Source organism: Anoplopoma fimbria, chromosome 20 (genome assembly GCF_027596085.1).
Source record: "Anoplopoma fimbria isolate UVic2021 breed Golden Eagle Sablefish chromosome 20, Afim_UVic_2022, whole genome shotgun sequence".
NCBI classification, from domain to species: domain Eukaryota; kingdom Metazoa; phylum Chordata; class Actinopteri; order Perciformes; family Anoplopomatidae; genus Anoplopoma; species Anoplopoma fimbria.
The window spans coordinates 28,241,189-28,264,148 of record NC_072468.1 but is presented as its reverse complement, the minus strand read 5'-3'; the positions used below and the strand labels follow the sequence as shown (position 1 = coordinate 28,264,148).

Sequence of the window (22,960 nt, the reverse complement as noted above, 5' to 3'; positions counted from 1 at the left end):
CTCAACCACAACTACGTCGTATTTCTGTTCCTCCATCAGTTTGGTTCTGTAAAGACCAAAACACATCTGGTCTTTACAGATTTAAATATGAACTGCTCAGAACAACTTGAATTGTACTGAAGAACAGTTTTTAAATACTTGGGGACATATATTTTCTGCTACTTTATACTTCATGTACAATCCTCTAATACTACAATAATTCACTTTGAACCCTTTAAACTATTGATTGACTTGATGAATGAAATTAAAGAACTGGGTGTGAAATAGGACCAGAGGGTTAAAGGGCACATGAACCAGAACGTCATCAGACCTCACAGATGGAACCACCACATGGTTTAGATTGTGTCCCTTGTAGTACTAACAGTAGTACTCATAGTACTATGAATTCATCGGAGTACTTCATGTAGTTTCAGGTGGATCACAGAGATCTGGACTGTCTGTCTCTCTGCTGCTGTTGATGCTGCTCTTCATCTTCACTGAGCTGTAGCAGATCCAGGATCAGCTTCTCCTGCTCTGAAACGGATCTCTGGCTTAATATGTACATGTATTATGAAGTATTATTGCTAGTATTTATACACAGTACTATGTTGTCTTCACCAGACGCACTAGATTTCATGTCAGTGACCCGATCACAGCGTGTTGTTACTGCAGAGGTCAAAGGTGACTGATTCAGAGGTCACATGACCACAGACTTCACTGATAACAGCTGATGGAATAAAGCCACTGAAACTCTGACTCAGTTTGTGAACATTTATTTATATCATAGATAATATTTATGAACTCTGAGACCTCATCTAATCAATAAAGATCTGATCGGAGACGCCTAACGCACACACACACAGACACACACACACAGACACACACACACACACACACAGACACACACACACACACACACAGACACACACACACACACACACACACAGACACACACACACACACAGACACACACATACACACAGACACACACATACACACACAGACACACACACAGACACACACAGACACACACACAGACACACACACAGACACACACAGACAGACACGTGTTACAGTGTCGATCAGCATGATGGATTTAATAAAAAACGCTGCTTCATAAAAGCAGAAACAGAAAATTGAAAACAAGAAAATTAAACTTTTTTCAGTTCGTCATTTTGGAAAAAAGAATCAGGTGTTTAAGTGAGTCTGTGTTCTGATTGGATGCTTCAGCAGCCAATCACAGCGCAGTAGTAAAAACAATCAAAGAAAGCTGAGGAATCTGTTTCCATCTTTGCTCCGAGCGGTGGAGTCTCTGTGATTCACAATAAAACGTTCTTCTTCTTCAGCGAGGTGAAGCCTGATTGGTCGTTGACGACCTTTGACCTCAGCTAAGGGGAGACGGAGCGAAACAGTTTCAGAAACCGGTCGTCCAACAGCATCATAGCGACGTCTCAGCGTCCACGACCCTCCGACCGTCCTCGTTCTCCACGTTGATCTGGACGCTGGGCAGCTTCTCCTGGCTGGAACAACAATGTCAACAACAATGTCAACGACAATGTCAACAACAACGTCAACGACAATGTCAACAACAATGTCAACAACAATGTCAACGACAATGTCAACGACAATGTCAACGACAACGTCGACAACATCAACAATGTCAACAACAATGTCAACAACAATGTCAACGACAATGTCAACGACAATGTCAACGACAATGTCAACGACAACGTCAACAATGTCAACAACAATGTCAACGACAATGTCAACGACAATGTCAACGACAACGTGAACAATGTCAACAACAATGTCAACGACAATGTCAACAACAACGTCAACGACAATGTCAACAACAATGTCAACAACAATGTCAACGACAATGTCAACAACTACGTCAACGACAATGTCAACAACTACGTCAACGACAATGTCAACGACAACGTCAACGACAACGTCAACAACAACGTCAACAACAATGTCAACAACAACTTCAACGACAATGTCAACAACAACGTCAACTACAATGTCAACAACAACGTCAACAACAACGTCAACAATAAATAAGATCCACAACAACCCTAACGGGCCGTAACATGCTGGTAAACACTCTAAAGAAGGAGGCTCTCCTACCTGCTGTGTTTCAGAGCTCTGCAGCCGTCAGAGTTCTTGGAGACGGACTTCCAGACGCCGCTTTTGTCCATTTCACTGGAAATGTTGACCTCTGAGGGGTCGCCGCTGCTCAAACACAGAGACACACATGTTAGCGTCCGTCCTGGTTCAGACCAGCGCTCCGATGAACCCGACTCACCGGCCCTTCAGGTCTCTGGTCCGGATGTCGTAGGGCGGGTCGTCCTCCTCCAGCATCCGGAGAGCGTCCTGCAGAGACAGACACGGTCAGAGACAGACACAGTCAGAGACACTGAGTCTGGGAGGGGTCAAGAGGTCGGCTCTGTGGCGGCTCACCTCCTTCTGCTTCTTCTTCTTGTCGTCGTCCCTCTTCTTCTTGCTCTCTGGGATCAGGTCGTCCAGCCAGCTCAGCTCTCTCTTGGTGAAGCAGAAGTCCAGAAGCTTCCGGATGAAGACCAGAGCCAGGACCTGCAGAGCACCGAGACGTGGGTTAAAGAGTCGCTCACAGGAAACCTGCTCTCTCTGCGTCCGTCTCACCATCATGGGGAAGACGACGGCGGCGGCCGACGTCTTGATGGCCCAGAGGACGATGAGGCAGGACAGCTGCACCGCCGTGAACACGTGCACCTTCCACAGGGGGACGTAGCGCAGGTAGATCAGGTCCGGCTGGTGTTTGGCCGGCATGCCGAACAGCTGGAGCCGGTCGAACAGCTGGAGGACGGACAGACGGACGAGGAGTGAGTGACACGGAGTGATGCTGAAGCAGAACGGACGGACGGACAGACAGACAGACAGACAGACAGACAGACAGACAGACAGTCAGACGGACAGACAGACAGACAGTCAGACGGACAGACGGACAGACGGACAGACGGACCTGGATGCCTTTGAGCGAGGACACGCCCATGTAGAGGAAGACTCCGTAGAGGACGGGCATCGGGATGAACTGGAGGACAGAAGGACGTCGTTACATTCTGAGAGGACACAGCTGAGCCTCCGTCTCTCCGTCTCCGTGACGACCACAGGTGTGATACTCACCTTGAGGGCGGAGGTCATGAAGACGGAGCAGCCCATCAGGACGAAGATCATGAAGCCGGTGACCCTCTGCTCCACGATGCCCAGAAACTTTGGCTGCTCGCCGGGCGCTGCGCACTCTGACTCCAGCTTCAGGCTATTGACGTGGGAGATGGAGAGCACGGTCGCCGCCACGAACCACGGCAGGCCCATGACGGAGCAGACGCCCAGCATCACCGCCACCACCAGCAGGTCCAGGTGGTAGCCACAGCCTTTCTGCAACCCAAAGAGAGTGTCAGTGAGCTGCTCCGTCACAGAGCAACCTCCTACCGCCGGACGTCCTGACCTTCAGCTTGTTCTCCTTCCTGTTGACGATGACGGCGGTGATCTGCTGGTCCATGAAGATGAGGATGGTGCAGAGCAGAGCCGGCACGGCGGCCGCCAGCAGCGTCCACCAGGGGTTCGGTCCCAGCGGGGAGATCAGCCAGCCGCGAGTGTTGGAGGTGGGCTGAGCGGACAGAGACAGAGTTCATGAACAAACGGTCACCTTCAGTCTGATTCTGATTAGAGGGCGACAGACTCTCAGGTTTACACCTTCTGTTAGTGAACATGATCACAGATGTTTGTGGGCGGAGCTTAGTGGAGGCAGAATTATTCTCTGAACACGTTAACTAACGCTAAAGTGTGTGTGAGTGTGTGTGTGTGAGTGTGAGAGTGTGTGTGAGTGTGTGACTGTGTGAGTGTGAGAGTGTTAGTGTGTGAGTGTGTGAGTGTGTGTGTGTGTGAGTGTGAGAGTGTGTGTGAGTGTGTGACTGTGTGAGTGTGAGAGTGTGTGTGAGTGTGAGAGTGTGTGAGTGTGTGAGTGTGAGAGTGTGTGTGAGTGTGTGACTGTGTGAGTGTGAGAGTGTGTGTGAGTGTGAGAGTGTGTGAGTGTGTGAGTGTGTGAGTGTGAGAGTGTTAGTGTGTGAGTGTGTGAGTGTGAGAGTGTTAGTGAGTGTGAGAGTGAGAGAGTGTGTGTGAGTGTGAGTGTGAGAGTGTGAGAGTGTGTGTGAGTGTGAGAGTGTGTGAGTGTGAGAGTGTGTGTGAGTGTGTGTGTGTGAGTGTGTGAGTGTGAGAGTGTTAGTGAGTGTGAGAGTGAGAGAGTGTGTGTGAGTGTGAGTGTGAGAGTGTGAGAGTGTGTGTGAGTGTGAGAGTGTGTGAGTGTGAGAGTGTGTGTGAGTGTGTGTGTGTGAGTGTGTGAGTGTGTGAGTGTGTGAGTGTGTGAGTGTGTGAGTGTGAGAGTGTTAGTGTGTGAGTGTGAGAGTGTGAGAGTGTGTGAGTGTGTGAGTGTGTGAGTGTGTGAGTGTGTGAGTGTGAGAGTGTTAGTGAGTGTGAGAGTGAGAGAGTGTGTGTGAGTGTGAGTGTGAGAGTGTTAGTGACCTCTGACCTCTGACCTGTTACCACACTGAGCTTCTCACAAACAAACCAACATGTGACCGTCGTTCAATGATTAACATCTTGTTAACTGATGAGACGCAGGTCGGAGTCCTGAACAGAACACGGGTCAGGGGTCACCTCGAAGCGGTCGGGGACGTCCAGTTTGGGTGAAGGAACTCCAACCAGATAATCCAGCAGCACCATGATCATGATGGTGAGGAAGACGGCGAAGTCACTGATGGAGGACCGGACCTGACGACACAAACATTCTGATTTCATTTAACTTAAGCAAAATGAATTAGTAACACTTACAAACAAACACTCTTGTTGCAGCTAAAGAAAAGCACAACGATTCCAACAGATAAATAATATCTTTGTACGGATTAATTATGTAGCATGAAAGCACGGTGGAAGTAGCATGCTAGCTAAGTAGCCAGCCGTTGTTCTTTTTCATTGGAATAATGATTGTGATGGTTGGGAATGTGTGGACAGATACCTTGGTGGGGAAGTATCTCATGGTCTTGACCTGCTTGAGGAAGGAGGAGAGGAAGAAGGTGGTGAAGAAGAGGATGATAGACCAGAAGAGGACGTTTGGGACGAAGGGACCTTTGTGGCTGCAGGCCGGACCCACGAACTCCCCGTGGAGGTCCTGACAGTCCTGGAGACACAGAGGGAGAGGTCAGGTCTGTCATAACGTGACTTCAGGGTGAATCAGGTAGCAGTAATCATGGTGAGTCCATCAAAGAGCTCCTTCACAACCTTACTAACTAATGAAAAACTCATGAACTTCTGTCTGTGTGTTTGATGAAGAGTCAGGTCCAACCTTCACCGTCAGCTCGTCCCACCGGAGGATCCCTAAGGTCCCGTTCCTGTCGCTCCACCTCTGCTGGACTTGATCCGAGACATTGGCGGGGGGGGAACACCGACACCTGAAACAACAACTCACATGAGATCTGGATCATCAAAGACATCAGACCGTCAGACCTTCAGACCTTCAGATCTTTAGACCTTCAGACCTTTAGTCCTTCAGATCTTTAGACCTTCAGACCTTCAGATCTTTAGACCTTCAGATCTTTAGACCTTCAGACCTTCAGCCGTCAGACCTTCAGACCTTCAGAACTTTAGACCTTCAGATCTTTAGACCTTTAGACCTTCAGATCTTTAGACCTTTAGACCTTCAGATCTTTAGACCTTTAGACCTTCAGATCTTTAGACCTTTAGACCTTCAGATCTTTAGACCTTCAGATCTTTAGACCTTCAGACGTTCAGACCTTCAGACTTTTAGACCTTCAGAACTTCAGACCCTCAGACCTTCAGACCCTCAGATCTTTAAACCTATAGACCTTCAGACTCTCAGACCTTCAGAACTTCAGACCCTCAGACCTTTAGACCCTCAGACCTTTAGACCTTCAGACCTTTAGACCTTGAGGCGCTCTTACGTGTAGAAGGTGAGGTTGTCCAGCTGGTTGTTCATGTCTATGGGGTAGTGCTCCCCGAGGCGGACCAGCTTCTCCAGAGACTCGTAGATGAAGATGATGCAGATGAGGGAGGCGAAGGCCTCCTCGGTGAAGCGGGTGATGTAGCAGACCAGAGAGCTGGCATCGGTGGCGACCAGCAGCAGGCAGAGGAAGGCGGTCCAGAGTCCGATACTGGTCCTCAAGGACAGGTAGCACAGACCGTAGTCACTGAGGACAGACGGAGGCTTTAGAGGACAGGTGGTGGTCTTCAGAGACCTTCATTTATAAACACAGATACCAAACCAGGATTCTAGATGGATCCACTTCACACTTTACAAGATAAAGAAGATTTCTCTTCAAGTGGAAACGTGTATTCCAGCAGAAGACTGGTTTGAGGACCAGGATCCGTAGGTCTCAACAGTCTGTCGTTTTAACAAAAGTCAGGTCAACATTAGTGTGACCTTGAGCGTCTGGAATCCACTGAGACCGGAGCCAGAAACAGATTTCTATGAGTGATCAAAAACCAATCGGATGGATTCTGGAGGGATGATAATAATAATAACTGTATTTATGGATGATTGAACAGCAGGAAAACGAAGTCTTCAGGGAGTCCAGGTTACATAACCTGGACTCAGTGACATGTTTATCTACAGCGTAGACCTGAACCAACCAATCAGAGAGCACAATGATCAGATCAATACTCCACCAATCAGTGACAGAGTCAGAGTGGACCAGCTGGTTCTGGTTCTAAACCCCTGCAGAGCATCCTGCTGACCTGGGCTCAGCCACGGAGACCGTCCCTATAAAGAGCAGCGGCCTCACAGGGTCTAGGTCTGTCCCCCATCATGTCTCGCTGTGTCCTGGTCCTGGTCCTGGTGTCCCTGGTCTGTCTGACCCGGTTCAGCTCGGCTCAGCCCGTCGACAGCCGGACCGAACTGAAGAAGGTTCAGGACGTCCTGGAGGAGTTGAAGGCCGAGAGACGAGGTGAGGCTCGACTATGTATAAATGTATAAATGTATATATATATATATATATATACATTTATACATATATATACATTTATACATATATATACATTTATACATATATATGTATAAATGTATATATATATACATTTATACATTTATACATATATATGTATAAATGTGTATATATATACATTTATACATATATACATATATATGTATAAATGTATATATATATACATTTATACATTTATACATATATATGTATAAATGTATATATATATACATTTATACATATAAATGTATAAATGTATATATATATATATACATTTATACATATATATACATTTATACATATATATGTATAAATGTATATATATACATTTATACATATATACATATATATGTATAAATGTATATATATATACATTTATACATATATACGTATAAATGTATATATATATACATTTATTATATATATATATACATTTATATATATATATGTATAAATATATATATATATATATATATATACATTTATACATATATATACATTTATACATATATATGTATAAATGTATATATATGTATGAATGGATTCTGACTCTGCGGCCTCGGAGGAGTTCTATGCCCCAGTCAGTCACACACTCGCTGCCAGATCGTTGGTTGCATTTATGTCAGACCTTCCAGCAATTTCCCGTGGACTGATTTCCCGTTGCCGACCCTGCCTGCCTGTCAACGACTCAGCCTTCTGTCCCCGACCCCGAGTTTAGCCTCTGCTTCCTCTGGTTTCTGTCTGCCTGTTTCCCAGTGTGAGTCTGACCCTGCCTGTCTGTCTGCTGTGTGCTCAGCTTTAAATGAAGCTCCAGAACTTTATCTGTCTCCTGGTCGTACTGCTTTTGGGTCCACACCACATCCGTGACAAAATATATCTATCTATCTCACAGGTGAGTCTGAACTCATGCTGTCTGTCTGGGTAGAATCTCTTTGACTTGTGTCCATGAACTCGTCTTCACTCTATTGATCAGTATTGATTTGATATTGAACAAATATTTCACAGATATATTGTAAAAATATAAAAGTCAAAGAGTTGCCTCCTTTCCTAACCACTTCTCCTTGATTCAAAACACATGAGGTCAAGGAAAAGAAACCTGCTGCGTTCATAGAATGTACTTTAACTAAACTACGTCATAATGATGAGAGCGCTGACGTTACTGACGTAGGTCTGTCAGGGTGAAACTGATATTCACTCAGGTGGAGCACCTTTCCTCAGCTCCATCAGCTGGATACTTCAGGATCCTTCTCTCCGTCCATCACTGACCTACAGTAAACCATAAACCACAGAAGAAGAAAACAGGACTCCAGCTGGTTGGACCTGCAGAGGTTCGGTTCTGTTTGTTAACGTTTGTTCTCCTGAACGTTCCACAGAGATGAGTGAGCGTCTGGAGGCGGCTGAGAGAGAGCTGAAGAGAGTCCGCGGTGAGGAACACTAGAACACTGGTACCAAACACAAAGGTTATTTAAACGTTAATGGAACGGCGTCTGAAGAACCTCTTTTGTTCAGAAACACCTAAAGTTGCCTTCGCTGCCTCGCTGGGAGGAAACGGTCTCGTGAAGACGACGACCGGCAACAAAGACCTCGTCTACAAGGACGTCCTGACCAACGTGGGCGGGGCTTATAACGCTGAGACAGGTGAGTGAAGTCATCTACCTGAAGTCTTGTTTCCTCTCTGATGTTTAAATAAGAGTTTAATACTCATAATCAGCTGGTCGGTGCTGGTAAAGCACCACAGAAGAAGAAGAGGTGTTGGTGTCATGTGAAGGTCACACTCCTCCTCATCATCAGCTTCAACCTTCAGATCTTCATGATGTCTAAGTCCGTAGTGTTCAGCTCTTCGCCTAACTCCTCTTCTTCCTCCTCCTCCTCCTCCTCCTCCTCCTTTTCCTCTTCCTCCTACTCCTCCTCCTCAGGTGAGTTCACCGCTCCGGTTCGTGGAGTCTACTACGTCCGCTTTACGGCCAACGCTCCCACTAACTTCCCCATGAGCTCCGTGCTCTACAAGAACGGCGCTGAGGTCCAGCTGATCGCCCACGAGCAGCCGTCCGGAGAGGGCAGCGACACGGCGTCCAACGGCGCCGCCCTGCTGCTGGAGACGGGCGACACGCTGAAGATGGTGCTGTGGATGAACACGCAGATCTGGGACAACAGCAACCACCACAGCACCTTCAGCGGCTTCCTGCTGTTCCCCCTGTGAGGACCACTCTACTGTTACTACGGCAACCGTCTCTTAAAGTCACATGGCCAAACTGGTTCCTGATTCTACATGAACACAGGGCTCCAGAACACAGGGAGGACGTTTTGGTGTTAAAATGTGAAGTTGGTGTATTCAGTGTTTGATGATTATAATCGGTTTCTGCTCGACTACTTAGTGACATAAAACTTTACCAAATGATCCTTAAAGCTGTTCGTCTGGAGCCCTGCAGATTGACTTCTACCACAGCATCACTTACACTGCTACAACTACCACTTACACTGCTACAACTACCAACAACACCATTTCTACTACCAACAACACTACTTGTACTACCACCAACACCACTTCCACTACTCCATTTACCACCAACACCACTTGTACTACCACCAACACCACTTCCACTACTCCAACTACCAACAACACCACTTACACTGCTACAGCTACCACAACACCACTGATACTTCCACCAACACCACTTGCACTACTCCAACTACCAACAACACCACTTACACTGCTACAACTACCACTTACACTGCTACAACTACCAACAACACCATTTCTACTACCAACAACACTACTTGTACTACCACCAACACCACTTACACTACTCCATTTACCACCAACACCACTTGTACTACCACCAACACCACTTCCACTACTCCAACTACCAACAACACCACTTACACTGCTACAGCTACCACAACACCACTGATACTTCCACCAACACCACTTGCACTACTCCAACTACCAACAACACCACTTACACTGCTACAACTACCACCAACACCACTTGTACTACCATCAACACCACTTACACTACTCCAACTTCCAACAACACCATTTCTACTACCATCAACACCACTTACACTACTCCATTTACCACCAACACCACTTCTACTACCACCACTTTAATTACTAATAGCACCAACACTACCACTACTTCCGTTGACTCTACTACAACACAATACTAGATCTGTGTCTTTGTGTTTCAGGGTGGATGAACCTCCGACAGAGTTTGACGCTGAAGCCGAACTGAAGACTCTTCAGGCTTCACTGAAGCAGCTTCAGACCGACAACCTGGGTGAGTCTGCATGTGGAAGTCTTTGTTCTTCAGCGGTTATTAGAAGCTGATTATTTGTTATTGATCACCTGGTTATTGCTGTGTGTGTTTGCAGGAGTCAAGGAGAGACTGGAGACGACGGAGAAGGAGCTGAAGGCCATGAGAGGTCGTTGAAATACTTTAAGAAGATATTCTGTTGTGATTTAATATCAATGATAAAATGTTGAGGGCTGCACCAAGGCACAAAACAAGCGCCCCTCTGGCTCCATTAACTGAGTTGATGCTGAGATGGAGGAGCACCCTCTGGGGGGTTTAGTTGTTATTACAATAATGACATCAATAAAAGAGTTTTTTAATCTTTTCATTCTAAATAAATAGATTAATAGGCCCAATCAAACTAAATGTGTATATATATATATATAAATAAGTATTTTTTTCTACGTGTTCCCCTTCAGACGTACCGAAGGTGGCGTTTGCGGTGTCTCTGGGAGGAGACGGTCTCCAGAAGTCGACATCAGGAAGCAGAACTCTGATCTACAGAGACGTTCTGACCAACGTGGGTCAGGCCTACAGCTCAGAGACGGGTCAGTGACCTCACTCTGTCTCCTTCTACAGGTGTCTCCTTCTACAGGTGTCTCCTTCTACAGGTGTCTCCTTCTACAGGTGTCTCCTTCTACAGGTGTCTCCTTCTACAGGTGTCTCTGCCGACGGCACACCTGGTCAACGCTTTCACTTTTATAAAGAGCAACAACACTTTAAAATATGTAAATACTGCAAACAATGATTCATTTAAGTCCTTTTGTTAATTAACTCCTCTTCCTCCTCCTTTTCCTCTTCATCCTCCTTTTCCTCTTCCTCCTCCTCCTCCTCCTCAGGTGAGTTCACCGCTCCGGTTCGTGGAGTCTACTACGTCCGCTTTACGGCCAACGCTCCCACTAACTTCCCCATGAGCTCCGTGCTCTACAAGAACGGCGCTGAGGTCCAGCTGATCGCCCACGAGCAGCCGTCCGGAGAGGGCAGCGACACGGCGTCCAACGGCGCCGCCCTGCTGCTGGAGACGGGCGACACGCTGAAGATGGTGCTGTGGATGAACACGCAGATCTGGGACAACAGCAACCACCACAGCACCTTCAGCGGCTTCCTGCTGTTCCCCCTGTGAGGACGAGGCCTCACCTTCATCATCACCTTCATCATCAGGACCTTTGACAGTCTGATTGGTTCGAATAAAGATCTTTAAAGTCTCTTCATGTTGTGACTTGTTTCCTCATCATCCTCTCTGGTTCAGCTTCTCACTAAAACTTTATTAATACATAATCACATCTTCATAACTCTAAACTCTAAATGAGGTCAGACTCTCTGACATGAAGCAGGTCTGAGTCCAGTTTTATCAAGTCCACGCTGAAGTTCATCTGTCCCGAGGACTTGAACACAACACCCCCGGGTTCCACTGGGTTCAACCAGCCAGTATGACATCACATGATCACCTGAGGAATAACTGCTCCTCATTGGTCAGCTTCAGTATGACATCACAGGTCAAAATGTTTCCCTCCAGAGTCAGTAGAATTCATGAGTAGTAGTAATAGTAATAGTAGTAGTAGTAGTAGTAGTTGTAGTGGTAATAGTAGAAGTAATAGTAGAAGTAATAGTAGCAGTAGTATTGTTGTTATTAGTAATAGTAGAATAGAAGAAGGTGTAGTGGTAGCATTAAAATAAGTATTAGTGGTAGTAGTAGAAGTAATAGTAGTAGAAGTAGTGGTAGTAGTAGAAGTAATAGTAGTGGTGGTAGTAGTGGTGGTAGTAGTAGAAGTAGTAGCAGTAGTTGTAGAAGTAATAGTAGTAGAAGAAGTAGAAGTTATTGTAGTAGTAGTAGTAGTAGTACAAGTATTTAAGTATTCACTTTACTCATGTAAAAGTACCAGTGTATCAGTCAGAAATACTTCATTCCAAGTCACAGTCCTGAATTCTAAATCCTGTTTGTTTCCATAGAAATGCTGTAAACAGACATTTATTGATGTTGTTTATAGATGTTATCGATATATTATTCATTTTATTCTATTTAAATCTCCTCTGAAGTATTATTTCTGTTTACTATTTCATTCCATGTTTACTTGTTTCTATCTAATCTGTTTATGTGTTATTATATATGTTGACTGTTATATTCGACTGCTCTCCTTTATTTTATATTGCTTTTGTTTGTGAAGCTCTTTGTATCAGCAGTTTAAAGAAAGTTATTCTTATTATTCTAATATCTGACAGTGCTGATGTTCAGTGTGTCCTCCATGGACAGGATGGAGTATGGCGTCCATGATGAGCTCATTATCTCATGGTCAGATGTTCTATTCATGAGAACCAAACAATGTGTTGGTTTATTTCATTAGAACATTTAATGTTCTGAACGTTATTTCATTAGAACATTTAATGTTCTGAACGTTATTTCATTAGAACATTTAATGTTCTGAACGTTTATTTCATTAGAACATTTAACGTTCTGAACGTTTATTTCATTAGAACATTTAACGTTCTGAACGTTTATTTCATTAGAACATTTAATGTTCTGAACGTTATTTCATTAGAACATTTAATGTTCTGAACGTTTATTTCATTAGAACATTTAATGTTCTGAACGTTATGTCATTAGAACATTTAACGTTCTGAACGTTATTTCATTAGAACATTTAACGTTCTGAACGTTATGTCATTCTGTTTATTTCATTAGAACGTTCTGAACGTTATGTCATTAGAACATTTAACGTTGTCTTTATTTAATCTGTAAACGATTTCACTGACGAACGAGGACGTCTCAGGTAACGAAGAAGACCAGCAGCAGGGCTTTCTGGGTAATGAGTCCACACAGCCAGTTTATCAAACACAGACTCACCTGCAGAACTTGAAGAGGATCTTCTCAAAGACCAGAACCGGACCTGTGCTGCCCAGGATGGTGAGCGGCTGACCGGAGAACAGGGAGTAGGCCACGCCGGTCAGAGACGCCCCGAACAGAGACTCTATGGCACTCTACCAGAGAGAGAGAGAGAGGGACGGGTCAGTGACGGAAGACCCTCTGCTGGACTCTGGGTTCTGGTCCGGTTCTTACTATGTTCCCTTTGGTGGCTTCTCCCAGCAGCCCTCCGAAGGTGATGACGGGCGACATGCAGGCGCAGTAGAGGAAGAGGACGGAGGCCAGACACTGCAGGCTGACGGCGTCTCTGACGTCGCTCCACAGGAACGGAGCTTTCCTCCGCACGTCCTTCACTAGACCGCCGAAGACCCTGAGGACCAGAGGAGGGGGGGTCACCTGAGATCCTCTACGGGTCCTCTACTTTCAGAACGTGACTTTGAGAGATTATTATGGGATGTCCAACTGGTGAGAGGCCCTGGAGTAGACCAGACCACGATGGGAGGGTTATATATCTAGTCTGGACTGCGGACTCGTCTAAAGTGTTGATGGTGAGAAGGTCGTCTGGACTACAGTCCCAAGCTGCTGCTTCACATTATGGATTTATTAACATGCTGCTGGTCTTTCACTTCACCTGTGGGTTCTCTAACGGGAAACACTGACCTCCCTGTCCTCTGCAGCTCTGGTCCTGCCTGATGCTCCGCCTCCTTGGTGACTTCACAGCTGTGGGCGGGGCCATTAGGGGCAGACGCCATCTTCCTCTTCTCCTGCAGAGAGGCAGAGGACACAGAGAGCTCAGGACGGTTTATATTCCCCATCAGACCGTAGAGGACTCCCCTGAGACCGAGGACTCACCTGAGACGGGACGCTCTTTGGCGGTTCGATGCGGATGCTGGGGTCCCACTCTCCAGGAGGAAGCACGGTGACCTGATCCAGGAACTCATCGATCCCCGACAGCAGGTCGGTCCGGTCCTTCGCCTTGTACGCCACATCGTGAAAAATCTAGCAGAGAGACGGAAACATGTGTTTTCATTTTATCACCTGGACCAGTCACCTGACGCTGCCTCAAGTGACATCACTCGAGGACATTGATCAGACTTCAAAGAGCTTCCTCTGGAGACTTACATACTACATTCAAACATCAGGAGACACTGAAGGCTTCATACTACATTCAAACATCAGGAGACACTGAAGGCTTCATACTACATTCAAACATCAGGAGACATCTGATGAGTTCCCTTATGAAACACACGTCTTCTGATTGCAGCACTAGAAACAGAAGTAGTTTTTGTATTATTTATTTCTCAGGCTTCGTATCAGTCGGGTTGTGAACTCTGTTCCCGTCTCACCTCGTCCGTCATCAGTGTGGCGATGGAGCGACCGATCTCATGGTACTGTGGACCTTTTCCAAACGGACCGAGCAGCAGGAAGAGAAACCTGGACGGAAAAGAAGACGGTATATATATATATACATATATATAGCCAGGTCAGGTTCACATTCACTAACTTCAGAGTTTCCACTGAACCTGGTCTCTGGTTCAGACCTGGACAGCTGATATCCTGCTAACATGCTGATCAGGTGATGTGGTTCACCTGGTGGGCACCGGCACCTCGGTGAGGCCGGTCAGCAGCATGGCGGGGCGAGCCGGATGAAGGCGATGATCGGTCGCTCCAGGAAGTCCACCTCTCCCACCAGGATGTTGGAGGCCTCTGCTCCCGGAGGGATCTTCTTCATGAAGTTCATGTCCACCTGAAACACACACGACACTGAGCGTCACCTCACCTGTAGGGGGCGCCAGCACCGTCCGTCCACACGGCTCAGGTGAGTCGATGGCTTCAGGTGGACTTTCATCAGAGACACCCGTCTGTTACAGTCTGGTGTTCAGTTAAGAGTTAAATCAATCAATTCTGTTATTGATTCATCAATGAATCGATGGACTAAAAGATGTCAGAGTGAAAAAATGTCTCTCTGGAAAACTGGAGAAATAATAGCAAACATTAAGTTCCTGTTGAACTGATCGATTGATCCACTATTGATCAGCTGTAGTTCGGTTCAGAAACGGATCCGTCCAGTATTCTGTGTCTGCCAACACACAGACATTTATTCATGTTCTATATTGATTATTGATTTCTGCCTCTGAATCCTGTTTGATCTCAGTTCGCACAGTGATGACATCATGATGCAACAATCAGCCAACACATCACTGAGACGTCACAGCTGATGGAGTCAAACAACAACAACAACACGGACACAGAGTGGGAGGAGCCACAACACAGGCCACTGATTGGTCGACAGCCGGCTGACTGACAGGTGAACAGACTTACGACGGGCTTCCTGCTGGCCGCTGGCAGCAAACAAACACAGTCGCAGTCCTGCTGAGAAACAAACAACACGGCTTCTGATTGGCTGCTTCAGGTTCACTGACAGGAGTCACATGACTGACGGCAGTATGACAGTGTCTCTACCGTTTATCTATACCGGTCATTTATTGTATAAAACATGAAATAATGGAGGTGTTCCTGAAAGCAGCGCTCCTGATCTTTGATAAAGACACCATATAATAGAGGAGGAGGAGGAGGAGGAGGAGGAGGAGGAGGAGGAGGAGGAGGAGGAGGAGTGGTTACCCTGCTGAAGTCCACCGTGCTGTTCTCTCTGCTGCCTCCGTTGATTCGACTCTCGCTGTTCTTGCTGTCCAGGTTTCCTGGAGCCGACTGAGGAGACGCCAGCAGACCTGAGAGGAGAGTTCATTAATGAAGGAGAGCTCATCAATGAAGGAGAGTTCATTAATGAAGGAGAGCTCATTAATGAAGGAGAGTTCATTAATGAAGGAGAGTTCATTAATGAAGGAGAGTTCATTAATGAAGGAGAGTTCATTAATGAAGGAGAGTTCATTAATGAAGGAGAGTTCATTAATGAAGGAGAGTTCATTAATGAAGGAGAGTTCATTAATGAAGGAGAGTTCATTAATGAAGGAGAGCTCATTAATGAAGGAGAGTTCATTAATGAAGGAGAGTTCATTAATGAAGGAGAGCTCATCAATGAAGGAGAGCTCATTAATGAAGGAGAGTTCATTAATGAAGGAGAGTTCATTAATGAAGGAGAGTTCATTAATGAAGGAGAGTTCATTAATGAAGGAGAGTTCATTAATGAAGGAGAGTTCATTAATGAAGGAGAGTTCATTAATGAAGGAGAGTTCATTAATGAAGGAGAGTTCATTAATGAAGGAGAGTTCATTAATGAAGGAGAGTTCATTAATGAAGGAGAGCTCATTAATGAAGGAGAGTTCATTAATGAAGGAGAGTTCATTAATGAAGGAGAGTTCATTAATGAAGGAGAGTTCATTAATGAAGGAGAGCTCATTAATGAAGGAGAGTTCATTAATGAAGGAGAGTTCATTAATGAACTCTCCTTCATCAATGAAGGAGAGTTCATCAATGAAGGAGAGTTTATTAATGAAGGAGAGTTCATTAATAAAGGAGAGTTCATTAATGAAGGAGAGTTCATTAATAAAGGAGAGTTCATTAATAAAGGAGAGTTCATTAATAAAGGAGAGTTCATTAATGAAGGAGAGTTCATTAATAAAGGAGAGTTCATTAATGAAGGAGAGTTCATTAATGAAGGAGAGTTCATTAATGAGTGTCAGAGTGAGCTTTGTCTTTTATAAACCGTGTATGTTTGTATACTTCTATTGGCAAATATAAAGCAGCACAATGTTTGTGTATTGAGTCCATATTTAACATTAATCTCCTCCTCGTCATTGTGTTGTACTATTAATAATGTAGTATAACAGGACTGTTTATTAATGTTCTGCAGGCCGACACACGTCCTCAGATTAACCTGTGATTTTAATCTGAGTCACATTAATGTTTACTGTCTTCATAAACACATTAATACATAATAACAAATAAAAACACACACACACACACTCACACTCACACGCACACACACACACACACACACACACACACACACACACACTCACTCACTCACTCACTCACTCACTCACTCACTCACTCACTCACTCACTCACTCACTCACTCACTCACTCACACTCACACTCACACTCACACACACACACACACACACACACACACACACACACACACACACACACACACACACTTTTGGTCCTAAAACTAAAATGAATAATGAAACTAGACAAACTGAAGCTGCTGGTTGGTGCTCAGTGAAGTACTGCTGATGTTTCCACTTCCATCAGGAGGAGGATTATGTTGATGAATGAATATATAATTAATAACTAATGAGTCAGCTTGTTGCTTTAACTCATCGGTTCTCTGACTTCCTGTTGGTTTGGACTTTAACGTTTAGAACCTGTCAGCTGCAGCACTTCAGCAGCAGAAACTCAGTAACATGAGTCAGAGGTCACATGACGGTGATGATGATGATGTCATCACCTCCAGATCACTGAAGCTGAAGAGCAGAGGAACTCATGAGATATTTGTATCTCTGTTACTCTCAGGAGACGGACACCTAACACGACATGTGGAGGAAAGTAACCAAGTCCATCCTGCTGGAGGTACTTGTACTGTCCATGAGTATTTACATCTCAGAGGTAAATATTGTTATGTATCATAAAGGCGATACATCAGAGTCTCTCTGCAGACGGAGCTTCAGGTGTCATCAGCAGATTCAGACTTTAAACATCAGCTGGTTATGATCTCGCTGACTCAGCAGGTCAGTTTAGTGCTGATGGACAGGAAACATATAGTTATTATTTATAAATTATAAACTTAGTCTCTGTTAGAGAGTCTCTGAAAACAAGTTAATAAAACACGGAGACCTCGTCGTCATGTCACGTTACCTCGACCAATCAGGAGAGACCAATCCAAAAACACTGAGAAACACCAGAACTCACATCGAAACCAGGCTCTTGATTTAAAAAAAAGACTTCAAATATTATGAAAGATGTGTCAAAAGTGTTCAAAAAACAAAACCTATAACTAGGTTTCATAAAAAATATGCAAATATCAGGACTTCTTAATGATATGATTGTATAGAGACGGTTTGTTCAGTTTTAACGGGTTTGTTTTCTTCAGCTGAGACATAAACATGTTTTAAATAAAAACATGTTTGATCTGATATTTACACTCAAATGTCTTGAATCATAACTTTTATCAGTAAATAATCCATGATTTTTATTTATTTAAACTGTAAAATGAACCATCTAGATCTGTTTGTGTCAGTAGAAGACTGAAGAAAGGGTTCATTTGGTGAAACACAATCTTCCTGTAAACTAAAGGCTTAGATTTCATATTTATTTAAGAGTCTCACCGTTGCGTTCCAGTAAATGGGGGTCGGAGTGTTTCTTGCCGATGTCAGCGAAGGATCGAACCAGCGGTATTCGGTTGCTCAGCTTCTTCTCGCTCTGATGGTGGTGACGCCTCAACATGGCCTCCTTCACCTTCTCCCGAACGCCCTCCTCCAGCTGACCCGACGCCAGCATGCTGTCAATCACCATGTCTGCGGGGGGGGGGCAACAGGAGGTACATGACATGGGACATGACACATGATATGACACTTGACACGTTACATGACACATTTCACGTTACATTTCACGGGACATGACACGGGACATGACACGGGACATGACACAACATATCAGCTGCTGGACCTGCGATCTCCTGGATGGTGTCGGCTCTCATGTCGAGCAGCACGGTTCCGTTCAGGATGCAGGATCTCAGCTCAAACAGGCTGTGGAGGGACAGCGTGGCCACGTAGGGTTTACTCCACCGCTCTCCTCCATCCTCCACGTCCTCCTCGAACTTCAGCCACCTGAACACACAGACAGAGGTTCAACTCCTCATACAGGAGCAGAGGAGCATAAACGTCTCTGGTTGCTCCTCATACAGGAGCAGAGGAGCATAAACGTCTGGTTGCTCCTCATAACAGAGGACTGATGTGAACAGTTGAACAGAAACGTGATAAATAAAGCAGATGTGGAATTTATTCTCACGTTTGCTGGTTCAGACTTGATTTGTTTATTTTTAAGGATCAGAATCTCCTCAGTCCGTCTCCTACTATAAAGGTGATCAGAGTCCTCACCTGGCCGTCTCCTTCCACTCCTGGAAGTCTCCGTCTCTGAAGGTGATCTCGTCCAGCTCGGTGAACAGGTCGTGGGACATGTGCTCCTCGTCTCCGTCCTCCGTCCCCAGGATGAACTGGACTCTCTGAGACGGCGTGTCTGCAGGGACCAAACCACTGTTACCACAGGTATTGACCATCAGTGTGTGATTGATTGATTGATTGATGCTGGACGGACCGTACGAGGGCGACTCTCGTCCGTCCTCCCGGTCCTCCCGGTCCCGGCGTCTCCGGTGGTGTCGGTGTCCTCGGTGACGGTGACGCCTTCGAGTGTCTCGGCCCAGAGGAACGTGGACGCCGACGTACACGGCTCTGTGACCTGAGGGAGGAGGACGCCATCAGGAGACAGTGATTCATCGTCAATGATGTCACAAAGTCAAAGGGAATCATTACCAAACACACAAACATTAAAGTAGAAGTACATGTTGATGTACCTGCTTCTACTGATACAAATACTATCAAATAGAAAACATCAATTCATTCATTTTTACAGCAAAATCAATGTGATGCAGCTTTATTTTATTTATTTTTTAACATTTAATAACATATTTTTTGCTCCCGTCACATTTATCTCTCTGTGGTCTGGATTTTCAAAATAAGAGTCCTGCTCCTCTTTGGAAACAGAACAATCCTGACTAGAAGTAGAGAGAACTCAAACATGTCTTTAGTGCAGAATAACACTGTTAGACACCGTGTGGACTCACTCTCCAGTTCTTCCTTCTCAAAGTTGGTGTAGAGGGTGGAGCTGGTCTTCCCCTGGTCCAGCACCGCCTCCTCATCGTTGCCCTGCAGCACAAACAGGAAGAGGAGGAGGAAGAGGAGAAAAGGAAGAAGAATATGAAGAAGAAGAAGAAGAAGAAGAAGAAGAAGAAGAAGAAGAGGGATCAGCTCCTTTGAAATACATGTCTTTTATTCTCTCCATCGATTGATTCATAGATTCGTCTTTAAAAGAACAACAATAGTGAAAATATTCATTCAACACCTTCTATCTGATAAATACAGGAAAGAGAGACAGGGTCGGAGGTTCGATTCCCAGCTCCTGTCCACATGTCACATGACTGCTTGTTTCTCTGAACTACACTCAGACCGCCTGGCTCCGCCCACCGCCGGGGGAACGCTGTGACTCATCACAGGGTCAACAGGAAGTGTTCTGAAACGCTCAGCTCATCAGATACATGGGGTTCACTGCCACACACACACACACACACACACACACACACACACACACACACACACACACACACACACACACACACACACACACACACACACACACACACACACACACACACACACACACACACAGTGTTTGGAGAACATGTGATCTACATCAGAGGATGATGTCCAGTCAGAGTAGGATCCGTGTTTCTGAGTTCTAGTCTCTGATTCCTGATAACTACTACACGCTGAACTGAGAACAATCCATTGAAATCAGCAGGTGAGCTAGTTAACGTTAGCTGTTAGCAGCACAGTCCTGCTCAGCTAAACAACAGAGCTAACAGCATAGCAACATTAGGGCTAAATGAATCTCGCTCTTATTATACTGTCATTATTTCCCATCATGCTGCTCAGATTAATCAGTGACCAGCTCTACTGATGACAGTACAGAGGTGTTGTGTTCAATGCAATCTGTTAAATGTAGTGTTGGTGATTAACTAGAATAAATCCAGTAGTTTGAAGGAGATGCTTTCACATTCATATAAAATAGATATTAGAGATGAATTATGACGATTTCACAAATCATTTAAATTGTGTTTTCATGCAAATAACCACTAAAGTTGACAAAGACTAAGTATAGGATATAAGGATTATATTTAGATTTTTCTTTTGTCCAAAATTCACATCCCTGTTGATTTTATTTATTTATTTAAAGGCCAACGTTAAACATTTCAACTAAAAGGTTCATGTGAAGCTTTAATGTTGACGACTTTAAGATACTTTCTCACTTTTCAGACTCAGATGAATTTTACATGAAAGTTCCATGATGCTCTCTGATGGAAAAGTGAAGATGTTTGGCTGAAAGCTGAAACTAATGGCAGCTTTGTTATTTAGAGATTTAATGGAAAAGTTCACAAAGTAAATACAGAGTGTTTGAACACATCACTGATCTCTGTTCCTGTTTAACGGTCTAATTTCCTCAAACGTTTCATTAGGCTGAAGAACAACATGTCTCTAAACTATCTCTAGCTGTCTCTAAACTATCTCTAGCTGTCTCTAGCTGTCTCTAAACTATCTCTAGCTGTCTCTAGCTGTCTCTAGCTGTCTCTAAACTATCTCTAGCTGTCTCTAAAGTCTCTAAACTATCTCTATGTCTCTCTAGCTGTCTCTAAACTATCTCTAGCTGTCTCTAGCTGTCTCTAAACTATCTCTAGCTGTCTCTAAACTATCTCTAGCTGTCTCTAGCTGTCTCTAAACTATCTCTAGCTGTCTCTAGCTGTCTCTAGCTGTCTCTAAACTATCTCTAGCTGTCTCTAAACTATCTCTAGCTGTCTCTAGCTGTCTCTAGCTGTCTCTAAACTATCTCTAGCTGTCTCTAAACTATCTCTAGCTGTCTCTAGCTGTCTCTAAACTATCTCTAGCTGTCTCTAAACTATCTCTAGCTGTCTCTAAACTATCTCTAGCTGTCTCTAAACTATCTCTAGCTGTCTCTAAACTATCTCTAGCTGTCTCTAAACTATCTCTAGCTGTCTCTAGCTGTCTCTAAACTATCTCTAGCTGTCTCTAGCTGTCTCTAAACTATCTCTAGCTGTCTCTAGCTGTCTCTAGCTGTCTCTAAACTATCTGTCGGTCTCTGTGAGTGCAGTGAACTAGCTGATGAGACAGGCAGCAGGTACGTACCAGTGACATGTCTCTGGACACTCTCAGGCTGGCTATGCCTCCCCAGAAGTCTCCCATAGAGTCTCTGTCCAGCTCGTCAAATGAACTCCCAAAAGGCAGAAAACGTCTAAACAGAAGAATACTTAGTGTCAGTGAACGCTCCACCGTTTGAGGTCAATCCAGCAGTAGCTACTCTAACAGCGTTAGTGAGACTTCCAGGTTTCAGAGTTTATAAAGCCAGACGACTCGTGTATTTATAGCAGAGTGCTGCTTCACTGAACAGCAGCCTGGAGGTCTGCAAACACAGCAGGAGAGAAGAAGAACACAGGAGGCGGAGCTTCTGACTAACAGTTCATCCTCATATCAGGACATGAAGAAGAGAAACGAAGCAGAAAACTAACTGAACTCAACCGAAACCACCTGAAGTACTTTAATACTTCACTTCAAACTATGATACTTCTGAGTACTCTGATATATATTTAAAGTATCTAATCGAGCTGGGACCACAAGTCCCAAGTCACTACTAACAAGTCCTGAGTCAAGATCAACAAGTCCAGAGTAAAACCAACAAGTTAAGACCAACAAGTCCCAAGTCAGTACAAACAAGTGTTGAGTCAAGACCAACAGCTCCCAAGTCAAGACCAACAAGTCAAGATCAACAAGTCCTAAAAAGGGCTGGGAGTTAAGGCCAAATCTTCTCACTTGATATAGATTAATATATACATATATCTATATATATAGATAGATATAGATAAAGAGCTCATTAAAACATGTTTTTATCAGAGTTCCAGTACAAAAGATCCATTTTCCAAACTGATTCAGAACTTTAGAGCCAAATGAACCAGTTTCATGTTAAATTATACAGAAACGATGT

At 44.7% G+C, this 22,960-nt stretch overlaps 3 protein-coding genes across 3 annotated transcripts in view; 2 read left to right on the top strand and 1 right to left on the bottom strand.

Annotated features, from left to right (window-relative positions):
• zgc:153896 (uncharacterized protein LOC569930 homolog) overlaps positions 1-52 on the top strand; it is a 4,374-nt gene extending 4,322 nt beyond the window's left edge. Inside the window, exon 4 of the mRNA XM_054622211.1 lies at positions 1-52. This exon is cut by the window's left edge and continues 383 nt beyond it. Coding sequence (XP_054478186.1) covers positions 1-52 — 52 coding nt within the window.
• Positions 53-748: 696 nt separating this feature from the next.
• On the bottom strand, positions 749-22,363 carry LOC129109699 (sodium bicarbonate cotransporter 3-like). The gene is given in 26 exon segments (XM_054621817.1): positions 749-1,499; positions 2,110-2,214; positions 2,288-2,355; positions 2,443-2,574; positions 2,644-2,817; positions 2,984-3,052; positions 3,145-3,396; positions 3,467-3,628; positions 4,675-4,788; positions 5,033-5,194; positions 5,360-5,465; positions 5,976-6,221; positions 13,152-13,285; positions 13,365-13,539; positions 13,830-13,933; positions 14,022-14,168; positions 14,516-14,603; positions 14,760-14,808; positions 14,811-14,916; positions 15,792-15,898; positions 18,460-18,648; positions 18,800-18,960; positions 19,231-19,369; positions 19,448-19,588; positions 19,974-20,055; positions 22,108-22,363. Coding segments are annotated over 26 exon segments (3,351 nt in total). The 5' UTR covers positions 22,165-22,363; the 3' UTR covers positions 749-1,417.
• LOC129109700 (uncharacterized) lies at positions 6,543-11,492 on the top strand. Its single transcript, XM_054621818.1, has 8 exons — positions 6,543-6,977; positions 8,387-8,437; positions 8,523-8,651; positions 8,930-9,209; positions 10,206-10,294; positions 10,389-10,439; positions 10,729-10,857; positions 11,149-11,492. The coding sequence occupies exons 1-8, from the start codon at positions 6,839-6,841 to the stop codon at positions 11,430-11,432; spliced, it is 1,152 nt and encodes a 383-aa protein (XP_054477793.1). The 5' UTR covers positions 6,543-6,838; the 3' UTR covers positions 11,433-11,492.
• Positions 22,364-22,960: the final 597 nt, after the last annotated feature.

What these genes read in the sequence shown, in the direction of transcription:
- LOC129109700 (XM_054621818.1), top strand. Translation starts at nt 6,839, where the DNA reads ATGTCTCGCTGTGTCCTGGTCCTGGTCCTGGTGTCCCTGGTCTGTCTG. An exon ending in AGAGCTGAAGAGAGTCCGCG is followed by an intron (nt 8,438 to 8,522) that starts GTGAGGAACACT and finishes TCTTTTGTTCAG; the next exon opens with AAACACCTAAAGTTGCCTTC. An exon ending in GGCCTACAGCTCAGAGACGG is followed by an intron (nt 10,858 to 11,148) that starts GTCAGTGACCTC and finishes CCTCCTCCTCAG; the next exon opens with GTGAGTTCACCGCTCCGGTT.